Source organism: Anguilla anguilla, chromosome 1 (genome assembly GCF_013347855.1).
Source record: "Anguilla anguilla isolate fAngAng1 chromosome 1, fAngAng1.pri, whole genome shotgun sequence".
In the NCBI taxonomy this organism is placed as follows: Eukaryota; Metazoa; Chordata; class Actinopteri; order Anguilliformes; family Anguillidae; genus Anguilla; species Anguilla anguilla.
In genome coordinates, this window is record NC_049201.1 from 85,796,723 (window position 1) to 85,810,027 (window position 13,305).

The 13,305-nt window shown below is 44.8% G+C and overlaps 1 protein-coding gene and 1 gene segment (V, D, J or C); one reads left to right on the top strand and one right to left on the bottom strand.

Annotated features, from left to right (window-relative positions):
* Positions 1-956: 956 nt before the first annotated feature.
* On the bottom strand, positions 957-3,838 carry LOC118215180 (interferon alpha-inducible protein 27-like protein 2A). Its single transcript, XM_035395667.1, has 5 exons — positions 3,665-3,838; positions 2,742-2,780; positions 2,531-2,584; positions 1,911-2,072; positions 957-1,493 (listed from the first exon to the last, which is right to left on the bottom strand). The coding sequence occupies exons 2-5, from the start codon at positions 2,743-2,745 to the stop codon at positions 1,390-1,392; spliced, it is 324 nt and encodes a 107-aa protein (XP_035251558.1). The 5' UTR covers positions 2,746-2,780; positions 3,665-3,838; the 3' UTR covers positions 957-1,389.
* A 2,269-nt stretch (positions 3,839-6,107) lies between these two features.
* On the top strand, positions 6,108-10,224 carry LOC118233308. The segment is given in 4 exon segments: positions 6,108-6,354; positions 8,455-8,814; positions 9,230-9,364; positions 10,211-10,224. Coding segments are annotated over 4 exon segments (546 nt in total).
* Positions 10,225-13,305: the final 3,081 nt, after the last annotated feature.

Here is a 13,305-nt window from a genome sequence, read left to right on the forward strand (position 1 = left end):
CTACTACAGTTTAATAAAATTCTCAGTCATTTACATATTCAATTCAATTTTATTTGTATAGAACGATCACAACGTGACTTTACAGAGTAGCAAGGCAAGAGACAGCAAACAGAGCAAACACCAGACACGGTCCTATGGGAAAAAAGCACTGGAAATCTGCAGAGGGAACCCATGGCTCAAAAATGCGAACTCACTTCCGTATTTTAGGACTACGAACTGTGACACTCCAATAAATAACACAGAGGGATAGTCAGGCCTTTGTAAATATGATATTAATATATTACATTGATATATGACTATAAGGCATTCGGCTGTGTGTTCTTCTTGTACGTCGCTTTGGATAAAAGCGTCTGCCAAATGAATGTAATGTAATGTTTACAATAGCGTTCAAAATGAATTTTCTTTCGTCCTGGCGATCGTTAGGTTCGTAGCTAATTGTTGTGATTGTTAATTTATAATGTCCGACAACGAGAGAGATGTTTGAGCATTATCATACCTTATCTGGCCTTTTCAATGCAGAAATCTCGCTGTGTCAAAAATAAAATGACTTTAGGACATCCGTCAGAGTCGTCAATTACCAACTTGTTGCAATGCAGAGCTTATTATGGCTGGTACAAAAACTAGCATGCACAGTGGGTTCCCAGCACTACGGCCTTGTCTGAATCAGCACACTTGCCTACTATTGAGTGTACAAGTTGTATGCAGGTGATCAGGTGACCCACTGATGCAGCAGCCTCAGTGAAGTGGATTTCGTCCACTATTAAATGGATCCCATTTTATCATCAAACTCAAGGCAAACTGTTTGCGAAATACGTAATTATAGCAAATTTGCTTCCTATGGGTATTTGCTAGCTGGTTTGTTATGAATATAAAGTGCAGGACTATGTTAAAAACAAAAAGAAAAAGGAATAAAATTTCTCCACAGATATCTAGATATGGATGAAAATACCCTCAAATTAAAGCGGACAGTCTGCACTTTAATTTATTACAATGCATTACATATTCACTGTTTCATTTCAAATCCAATGTGATGGAGTACAGAGCCAAGACTATAAAAACTGTCCCCACTGTAAATCCCAGCAATGTTTAACTGCAGCTAAATCTCAGTATTGTTCAAGCGACAAAAAAGAGAACAAGATATTAATTAATTTTAATAAACCAACACTACTCTAATTTCAACAAATCACATTGTGAAGGTTGTTTATGTTTGTGAGGTTTCTTCCATTTCTGAGAAAAAAAAAAGCATGGCATTTTTCAGCTTTCAGAATTTCCTTTTGTGTCAACAGCACACTAAAAAATAATAATAATAATAATATTTTTTTTTAGTTTGGGTTCCAAAGGGCTTGCTGGGCCTCTGCGAGCATCGTAGAGATGGATCCACGCGTTTCCCTAGCGACGGTTAAAGAAGCGGGAAGCGACAGCTCCGACTGCTCCGACTGCTCCCCCGACGCCGGACACCACCGCAGAGGCTGTGGTGGAGAGCCCCGCTGCCCCTGTCAATCACACACAACGTCCTCCGTCAGGTTTTTTTTTTTAGGGGTTTTGTGTTTTACACTTTTTACACTTTCCCCCCCCATTTTGTTTCTCCCTCCCAGTGGTGCTAACAGGTTGTGCTGATCTCCAGTTGGTTTACAGTCGTAACAGCATTCAGGACACTGGATAAAGACAGAAGCCACGATTACACTGAATGATTGTTACTGACAAATCACATTAAGGGTTCAGCTCATAAATAAACATACAGCTTTAAATAATGGAGGCATTTTTGTCCTTGATTTGTAATGCCGGCCTAGCTGCTGAACACCTGAAAACCTCACGATCGACTCAGAATTACTAGACAAATGTTGACTGAATGGAAGACGAATGCAGAAGGAGCACAGATGTGCGAGCGTGGACTTCTCTTCCTTCCGTACCTATGGACTGCAGAACGGCCACCGCCGACCCCGCTACCACTCCGCCCCCATTGGCTACCGCCGCTGCTGACATCATAGAGGAGGCGGTGGATCCGGCCGCGATGCCGGCGGCCTTGAAACCCAAAACTCCAAGAGCCACTGGAACTCCCAACATCACCACACCTGTGCACGGCACAAAGGGACATCCAGGTGTGGCCGCGTGTTTCCGTAAAACCGGGAGGCCGACCGTGACTCATCATTTAGACGAGAGCAGGGCTGCCCAACCCTGCTCCTGGAGATCTACCGTCCTGTAGGTTTTCACTCCAGCCCTAGCAAAGCACACCTCATTCAACAGCTAGAGCAGGGCTGCCCAACCCTGCTTCTGGAGATCTAGTGTCTAGTAGGTTTTCACTCTGACCCTAACAAAACACACCTCATTATATTCATGTTTGTGTTTGTGCGTATGGGTTTATACGTGTGTGTGTGTGTGTGTTTGTGTATGTGAGTGGGTGTGGTGTGTGTGTTTGTGTATTTGCATGTGTTTATCTCCGTTTGTGTGTGTGTGTGTGTGTGTCCATGAGACCCTTAGTTCTATCTCCTAAATATAAACATGTCCTAAATGTATCCACGGTGATACCAACCAGCTCCAAGTGTTGTTCCAACTACTGCTCCCATTGCTACATATCGAAGAGACCCTAGAGAAAGAAATGAATTACTGAAAGACGTTTATGATAATACAGATAAATAAGTAACATGGCATCTTTCTAATCCCCAACCATACATAGCACTGAACAAAGTCTGAAAACCTTCAACTGTTCCTGTCATTCTGCATTAATGTAACAGGACACTCACCCATTTCAAACGACTTTAACGTGTTCAGCAAATGCGATTCTGAAAGAAGAATATGGTCGTCTATCAGTGATATACATCCAAATGCTTACCAACAAATACAGCACTTCTAAGACCAATGATGCGTCATCAGTGGCCACGTGAACATGCACACTAAAAATGCGATATTTATGCGATTAAGACAATACTCTTGAGTTATGTAGAAGTCATGTAAGCACGATACTTGGTTTTTTTGTTTGTATTTTTGCGCTTAAGCTCTTAGTAACACTAAACATACTCACAGTAGGATATGTGGTGCATGACGACCATACTCGCATTATTTGGTAAACATCATAATCGCATTTCCCCGGAAATATACACGTTCCCACATAGCCCTGTCCTCAGTTAGGAGGTTGATAGTGCAAGAGGTAGGTTATCTTATGTGAGATTTATAGTGATAGGCTATTTTAATTTATGCCCCTTAAAATCTTTGGGTGAAGCAGAGTAGCAAGGCAAGAGACAGCAAACAGAGAAAACACCAGACATGGTTCTATGGGAAAAAAGCACTGGAAAACTGCAGATTATTACATTACATTACATTACAGGCATTTAGCAGACGCTCTTATCCAGAGCGACGTACAACAAGTGCATTAGTTCAAGGTGCAGATGGAACCCATGGCTCAAAAATGCGAACTCACTTCCGTATTTTAGGACTACAAACTGTGACACTCTAATAAACAACACAGAGGGATAGTCAGGCCTTTGTAAATATGATATTAATATATTACATTGATATATGACCATAAGACATTCGGCTGTGTGTTTTTTCCAATAGCGTTCAAAATGAATTTCCTTTCGTCCTGGCGATCGTTAGGTTCGTAGCTGATTGTTGTGATTGTTAATTTATAATGTCCGACAACGAGAGAGATGTTTGAGCATTATCATACCTTATCTGGCCTTTTCAATGCAGAAATCTCGCTGTGTCAAAAATAAAATGACTTTAGGACATCCGTCAGAGTCGTTAAAGGTAACCGTCTGTATTTTGGAAGGCGCGATGCATGCGCTATCGAAACCTATTTTCATACCATAGATATATAAATGTCTATGTTTTTATATAGTCTATGATGGAGTCCGAAAAGCCGGGTGAAGCAATTGGAGACTTCCGGTTACAGTATTTCAAACTAAAAGCTCGGTAAATGCAATGATTTCTTAAGTGCGATTTTTTCATTTCCCTTCTTGTAACAAATACAGTTGGATATAATTGCACATTATATACTCATATATAAACCCACATCTTTAACACTGTACAGTCACAATTGTGAAATGACGTTCCCGGAAATTGTTGCTGGTGTTTTAGTGTAGCCCGGCCATGCATTTCTATACACTGTCAGTTCAGTACTGGCTCATTGTTCACCAGATTACTGCCAAAACCAAACATTGTTACCAAATGAAAGGAGGCATACATTTACTCTACAGACCCATATCTTCAAGATTATGAAATCATTTCTTTGAAATCACGTTCCCAGCAATTGTTGCTGGTATGTTAGTGTAGCCCGACCATGCATACTGTCTCTCACCTCTTACTTGTCGTGTCCACAGGGAACGCGCACCTTTGGTTGTTTGTGTGAGCAGGGACCGAACACATATGGAGTGCATTTCTCACAGTTGTCTTTAGCCTTATTCCGACTGCGTTTGCCAGCCAGGCACGGACCGGCCTTCCCAGGAGCGATGAGTGAGTGAGGTAATGCTGGGACCGCGGCTGATGGACTGTATTTATATAGCGCTTTCATCCAAAGCACTTTACCATTGATGCCTCTCATTCACCCATTCACCCACACACCAATGGTGAAAGGCTGCCATGCAACATACCAATCAGCTCATTGGGTGCAATTAGGGAGTTAGGTGTCTTGCTCAGGGACACTTCGACACGCCCAGGGCAGGGGGATCAAACCGGCAACCCTCTGACTGCCAGACAGCCGCTCTTACCTCCTGAGCCATGTCGCCCCTGTCTTCGACTTCGTGCCATTTTCATTCAGCCTGCGTGCCAGGTCCAGGATGAAGTCACTCGTCAGTAACTCCAGGGCTTCCTCCGGTCCCGCTCACCTGCGTGATTCTGCCACCCTGTAGTCTGTTCAGAGTTTACCCACGAGTCGCAGTTTCAGTGAAAAACTGAAAGTATGTTGGAGGCGTTATCTCCATGGAGCTACAAGCCCATCATTTCTGTCACTACGATTCAAAAATATTGCACTGAAGTCAATGATCGAAGTAAACCTTAATCTGTAATTAATCAAACAATCGCAGTGAATTAATTTCATGTGATTACATGTGTGAAATTAGTTTTGATACCATTTGCCCCAGCAATTCTTATCAAAGCATGGGTCATTCAGTCGCTGAATAGCCTGCCAGAGGAGAGAGCAACCCATTCATGCCTGGGTATCAGCACAAGTTACCCATTAGTCTTGTGGGGGGGGGGGGGGGGGGGTGATATTTCTTTAATGAGTCGATTTTTTAGAATTCTAACAACACAGTTATTTTAAGCCCAGCTATTCATGGGCATATGATGACCCAGTTGTAATTGTGGTTGTTCTAGCTAAGCATCTCTCTTTCCTGCTACTGACAGCCAGCAAGCTGAACCTATTGTCCCAGTTCCATCCCTGCCCTGTGCCCAAGTTCATCTTTGATCTTACAGATGCTCCTGGTCCTGGTTCTAATATCCCATCCTCAGGGGCACCCCTGAGCTTTTTTTCTTTCTTTTTATTTTTGGGGGGGGGCTCTTGCATTTCTGCATTTTAAGCACTGCTTATACGCTAAGGCAGTGGCCCTTTTTGCACGCGGGGGGGGGGGGGGGGGGGGCGCACATGGCTTGGATGTTTTTAAGGTTCGTTGCACCTACGGGGCGTGGTTTGGCGCTGAAGCAGCTGGGGAGACGCTGCTGCTCGCCCCCTGCGCTGTGCCCGCTGTGCTCTGCTGCTGCTGCTGCCAACGCCGAAAAATAAACGCCTTCCTTTTACGGCATTCCCCCGGGGCCGCAGTGTCTTCTGCTTTTTAACGTGTCCCTAAAGAGCCTGCACACCTAAAGCAGCTGCCGGACGAAGGGAAAATTAAATCACAAAAAACAAGCAGACCACGACCCTCCGGTACTGAATTAGAATTGTATGAAATGACATTTTGTATGAAATGTGCTAATGCGCTCTACAAAGTAAACTTTCCTCCCCTTGCCTTGATTTCTCCTGATATTTCAAGGATCCACCCAAAAGCGTTTGGCGAGGACCTGACGAAAGAGCGAGCGAAATGAATCGACCAATCAAATTTGAAATAAACGAGCGGAGTCAGCAGTGACCTGTCGTGCCGTGCCAACGCAGTCCCTGTCTCAAACGCTGCGTACTCGGAAGTTCTGAACACAGGAAGCACGCAGGATGCAGAGTGGGTGTTTTTTTTTGTTGTTTGCTTTAAATGTCAGCATGTAAGACTTTCACCAGAGCATCCTCTGCTGGGACCACAGACTGACCCACTTATATTAGGCATTTGGACCACTGATCAGAGGAATCTTGAGCCCCAGACTGGGCAGGTGCAGGCTTCACACCTCTGAGAAGAGCCAGCATGCACGCCCGCCTCGCTACACTGTTCATCGCCATCAGTGAGTTCCTAATTTATTATTATTATTTTTTTTACATTTTTCATGTTTTTAAAATAAGGTTACAATAATGTTTTCAAATACTTTCACACAGGCTACACATAGGCTTCCTGGTATCATAGTGGAAGAAAATATCAAGGAGTGTGTGTGTGTGAGAGAAATAGCATACAGTATGTGTTTGTGTGTGTGTGTGTGTGTGTATAGAATCAGTGTGTGTTCACAGAATTGCAGGATCTCCGTGAAACAAAATATAATGACATTCACATCTGGAAAAACTGCTGGTCACAAGTGTCATTTTATCATGTTTTCAAGAAGCAAAGGTAACCTAAACTGTTCTGCTATGCAGAATTTTAAGGAAAGCGGGGTGTTAATGTGGCAAAGGCTCTAATTGGAGTACATTATATAAAGTCCCCTCCAAAAGTATTGGAACAGCAAGGTCAATTCCTTTGTTTTTGCTATACACTGAAGACAATTGAGTTTGAGGTCAAAAGATGTTCATGAGATGACAGATTCGAATTTCAGCTTTTATTTCCTGGTATTTTATCTAGATTTGTTAAACAACTTAGAACATATCACCTTTTGTATCAGACAACCCAATTCTTAGGTGAGCAAAAGTATTGGAACATGTGACTGACAGGTGTTTCTTGTTGCCCAGATGTGTCCTGTTAGATTGATTGGTTAAGCAATAAATAGTTCTGAATGTCTACTCTTGGTTTTAGCCTTGGGTTTTGCCTGTGAAAACTGCATTTGTGTTATAAAAGATAAACTAACATGAAGACCAGAGAGCTGTCTTTGGGAGAAAAGCAAGCTTAGAAAAGAGGGGAAATCGATCAGAGCCATTGCACAAGCATTGGGGATAGCTTGTACGACAACTTGGAATGTCCTGAAAAAGAAAGAAACCGCTGGCGTACTGAGCAACAGACATCGAACAGGTCGAACAAGGAAAACAACAGCAGTTGATGACAGAAACATTGTGAAAGCTGTGAAGAAAAACCTCAAAACATCAGTCAGTGACATCACAAACAATCTCCACAGGACAGGGGTGAAGGTATCTCAATCAACCGTTCGAAGAAGACTTAGAGAGCAGCAATATAGAGGCTACCACTCATCAGTAGTAAGAATCGGAAGATGAGATTACAATTTGCAAAGAAGTACAGAGATGAGCCACAAAAGTTCTGGAACAAAGTGTTATGGACTGATGAGGCCAAGATTAACCTCTACCAAAGTGATGGAAAGGCTAAAGTGTGGAGAAAGAAGGGATCTGCTCATGATCCAAAACATATAAGCTCATCTGTGAAGCACGATGGAGGAAGTGTCATGGCTTGGGCTTGCATGGCTGCTTCTGGAGTGGGCTCACTAATCTTTATTGATGATGTAACTCATGATGGTAGCAGCAGGATGAATTCAGAAGTCTACAAAAACATTCTGTCTGCCAACTTACTGGATGCCGAGAAATGCGTCCAAACTAATTGGGAGGAACTTCATCATGCAGCAAGACAATGACCCAAAACACACTGCCAACACAACAAAGGATTTCATTAGGGAGAAAAGTGGAAGGTTTTAGACTGGCCAAGTCAATCACCAGACCTTAACCCAATTGAGCATGCATTTCACCTCCTGAAGAGGAGATTGAAGGGGAAAAGCCCTGAAACAAACAACAACTGAAAGAGGCTGCAGTAAAAGCCTGGAAAAGCATCACAAAAGAAGAATGCAACAGTTTGGTGATGTCAATGGGTCGCAGGCTTGATGCAGTTATTGCAAGCAAGAGATATGCTACCAAATATTAAGTGTTATTTGCTTTCATTTACTTAAATACTCTCTGTTCCAATACTTTTGCTCACCTAAAAATTGGGTGGTCTGATACCAAAGGTCCTATGTTCTAAGTAGTTTGACACATCTAGGTGTAAATACCAGGAAATAAAAGCTTAAATTCTGAACTCTTGTCTCATGTTCATCTTTTTATCTCAACCCCAAATGCATTCAGTGTATTGCAAAAACAAAGGAATTGGCCTTGCTGTTCCAATAGGAGGGGAGGGGAGTGTATATCGCACCATGGTAATATTCGCTGAAAATATCCGCATTGTGTCGCGTATCTTTTCACAGCTCTGACAGGTCAGAAACTGTCCGCAGAAACGGAGACGCGGTCCGCCAGCGCGGGCGAAACCGTCTCGCTGCGCTGCGATGTCGCCCACGAGAAGCAGACGCTGTGGTTCGGACAGCGCTGCGGCGAAGCCCCGTTCCTCGGCGTCTCCGCCAGCTCCAAGGGCTACGACGCGCGCGCGCTTTTCGCGCAGTTCGTCCGGGGCGCCGACCCGCGCCTGGCGGTGGAATTCGACGCGGCCGCCGAGTCCGTCCTCCTGAGGATCGAGAACGTGACGGAGGGCGACGCGGCGTTGTACTTCTGCGCCTCCATGCGGAGGGGAAGTCTGTACTTCGGGAACGGCACCAAAATCGTGATATCTGGTGAGTTCACGCACATTTCCGCGTATTTAATTTCCTTATTCTGTTTTTTTCTTCTTCAGTAGTAATAGAATAGAGTTAGGCAGGCATGGGTTACGTCCTGTTACATTACAGGCATTTAGCAGACGCTCTTATCCAGAGCAACTTACACAACTTTTTTACATAGCATTTACATTGTATCCAGTTATACAGCTGTATATATACCGAGGCAGTGCAGGTTAAGTACCTTGCTCAAGGTTAAAACAAGTGTCCTAGCGGGGAATTGAACCTGCAACTCCTTAGCCAATCCTGTCATGAACCCAGAGCCCAGCGTTCAACTTTACGATACAAAACAGTACTTCCTGCATTTGGTTTGTTATTCCCAGGGGCATAAAATCAACTAAGATAACCCCCCCCCCATTCCATCTCTGTCTCTCAGGTAGTGAGCATGATCCCCCCCCCCTCTCTGCTGCCCCCCGACTGTGTTCTCTGCTGTGTGCATCTGACCTTCGTCTCTGTGGTCTGTGTTGTGGTCTGCACCCTGGGTCTCTGCTACTGCATCCGGCAGGCAAGGGCTCGACACACACACGTACACATGCACGCACGCACGCACACACACACACACACACGCACACACACACTGCATCACACTGCATCACACTGCATACACACACACGCACACACACACTGCATCACACTGCATACACACACACGTACAGACACACACACACTCACACGCATACACACATGCATGCACGCACACACACACTGCATCACACTGCATATACAGACACACACGCATGGATGCACACACGCACACCACACACACATATACACACACATGCACACAGCCACCGGCACACACACACGCACACACTGCATCCACACACACGTACACATGCACGCACACACATGCACACACGCACACACATGCACGCACGCACACACACACACTGCATCACACTGCATACACACACACACACACGCATGCATGCACACACATACAGACACACACGCACACCACACACACACATATACACACACATACACACACACACGCATGCACGCACACTCATGTACACATACACACATACGCATTCATACACACAAAAACACACACACACACATCGCCACAGGCACGCACGCACGCACACACACACACACACACACACACATCGCCACCGGCACGCACACACACATTCACGCGCACACACACACACACACACACACACACACAGAAAGAATGGTACAGTACCTCCAGCGGGAGAGGAGGAATAGATGATGTCAGGACACAGTGTTTAATTTGATAATGTTTGATATTCTTTTCAGATGTTAAAGAAAAAAAGCCCAGAAGAGAGGGGACTGCCAGTTGCTTCTGGGTAATTATTTCTGTAATGACGTTTTTCCCGTTTTTTCCAAGGCCATGAAATGTAACAGACCCGTAATTCCCAAATCACACAAATTCATATTCATACTGATAAAGATTTGGTCTGTGAACATGGAACTGAAATACAACTGCGCACCATGAAGGTATAGTCGGTTTAGCGGGGGTATTTCCGGTCACCCTCCCGGTGTGGAAGGGGAAAAGGTCTCCGCTCCTGCACCGGTGCTGAAAGAGCTGCCGTTTGCCTCTCACATCTCAGCTTTGGCAGAGCTCCTGCTGGGCTTTCTCAGTGCCCAGAGCTCACGTTTTTTTAATACTAAGGGCGAGACAGGAAAGAGAGACCCACCTGTGTCGATGAGGACATTACATTACATTGCAGGCGTTTTAGCAGATGCTCTTATCCAGAGCAACTTCACACCGGTCCGTCCATTTTCTGTGTGCCGCCAGACTGATGCATTACATTTACCCAGCGAGACCTTGGATTAAATCAAATTAAGTTAAATCAGTTCATCACTGTGGCTCTCAGAGGACTGGAAGGTCCCACAGATGAGAGGATCACAGAAACAGTCACGATCAGAGCAGTGAACACTCAGGGCTGCGGGTTACCAGATGCAGGTTTATTCATAAAAACCCAACACCAGAAACAGGGGTCTTACATACAGGAGGACAATAGAAATATAGCTGTAACCAACCTACTATGTGCTACAAATACAAGAAAAATGTAAAAAATAATTATTTTATAAAAGTTTGGTAAAAATATTTAATCTTTGTAAAGGATGAAGAGACGGACGCGCAGGACTGCAACATGAAAACAGAGGAACGGCGAATGAACCCTCCATCGCACGCATCACAGCACGTTTCCTGGGCTTTTTATTTGGAACGTAAGGCAGAAGTGCCCCCCCCCCCCCCCCCCCGGTTCACTGCAGTCACCCTCAGTGTGGCATGCTGGCATTGTGTCGGATGTTTGCACGGCAGCCTGTGCGATCGCTTGCGTGCGTTTCTGCGTTAGCGGCTCGTGGCTTCCGGCCTTGCGTAATGACCGTCTGGTTTGCGCCGTCAGGCTACAGGTGTGACTTCCTGTTCACTGTTGCCGGGCGACAAAGCACAACTCTTTCACATTCCACCGCGCGGCATCCAGTCATTATACATTCAAATGTCAAAATACAACATTGCATAAATAGAAATAAAAAATGAAATAAAATATGTAAATTCTTTACATTGATTCTGACAGTGGTATCGTCAAAGTATAAGGCATGAGAGAATTTAACTGTTGGTCCAACAGGAAGTAACGCCAGACCCCGGCTACATCCTGTTCTGATGCAGTGATCTTTATCAGGTTAGGAGTCTGACCTTACTTTCCTTATGCATGTGTGTGTGTGTGTGTATTTATGTGTGTGTGTGTGTACGTACGTGTGTATGTGTGTGTGTGTGTGTCAATTTCACTTACAAATCTCACTTCTGAAAGTTGTCAAAAAAAATTCTTATTTCTCAGATGTCATGACACTTCACACCAGGAGGGTCTTGTTCCCAGACAGGACACTGCTGGCAGCTTGATTCAATACCCAGCCTTACAAATGGGCACTATGCAAAAATGCAACAAAAAAAGTGTTGTGCAAATATGAACCCTATGAGAATGCCCATAACGTGTAACGTAACGTAATGTTTACACCTGGATGCTTGTGGGAACCTGGAGGTTACATTGGTCAGCCAGTAGGGGGAGCTCTTTCACAGAGAACAAGTCTATGTGATATCCCACTGCAGTGGAGCAGGCAGCGGAGGGTATCAGGTATTCACGGGGTGCGTCTCAATACTTCTCCACTATAATGCATATTCATTGTGTTCTCCAAAATCTGTAAATCGTACTACGGTAAGAAAACCGTGTGGCTCGGTAGCTAATTGAGCTGCAACTGCACAACGTTTTTTACGAATCCAGTGACCTACTTCTCTTAAAGTGACGGTAACCTACGTCACCGTTTTAACAAAGTTCACAGAGTTCTTGTATTAAAAAATATTATGCTTACATTCAACGATTAAACAAAAAATACATTAAACAAAAATACAGACTGCGCTTCTTTATCAAACTAAAAAATATATAAATGTAACTTGGCTCCCACATACCGGCCCCTAATTGTGCTCTTAACCGGAGACAATTACCAAAATATACAACATGTGGAGCCAAAGAAATTAAAGTCCTCCTGTGTAAGCACTCTTCTTTCTTTGTTGCTTGATTTACCGTTTACATCATCTATTACACCGGGAGACAGATGTCACCCGCGCATAGCACCTAGAAAGAAAACAGTATAAGCACCGCCTCATTCAGCTTCCTGGAGGAGGCAAATCTTCGTTATGGGCCTATCCAGTGTGCTGGTCTTGGTCTTGATACGGACCTGACGTACCAGCCCAAACTTGTCTGGGACTGTCTGGATGACCTTTCCCATGACCCAGGAGTTGCGTGGTGCTGAGTCGTCGACAATCAACACAATGTCTTCAGTGGCAAAGTTGCGAGATGGATGGGACCACTTGTGGCGCTCTTGCAATTGTGGTAGATATTCTCTTGTCCATCGCTTCCAAAATATGTCTGCCATATACTGGATCTGTTTCCACCTCCTGCATGCATACAGATCCTGCTTATCGAACAGGCCTGGGGGTAGAGACGGCTTGGTCTTGAGGAGCAAGAGATGATTAGGTGTAAGCGCCTCCAGATCATTTGGATCGCTGGACGCCTTGGTTATAGGCCGACTGTTGATGATGGCCTCTGACTCACATAGCAGGGTGTGTAGGCCCTCCTCGTCAAGTGACTGCAGCTTCAGGGTGGCGCTCAGGATCTTCCTTACGGACCTAATCAACCTCTCCCAGACTCCTCCGTGGTGGGATCCGGTAGGAGGATTAAACATCCACTGGATGCCACTCTGACGTAGAGTGTTCTCGATCTTGGAGCTATTCCACTCTTCAATGGCTCTCTTCAGCTCACGCTCGGCTCCAACAAAGTTCGTTCCATTGTCTGAGCGGAGGATTTTCACTCGGCCTCTTCTAGCTATGAAGTGACGAAGAGCACTTATGAAGGAGTCCGTATCCAGTGAAGACGCGACCTCTAAGTGTATTGCACGAACGGCCAGGCAAGTAAAAATGAC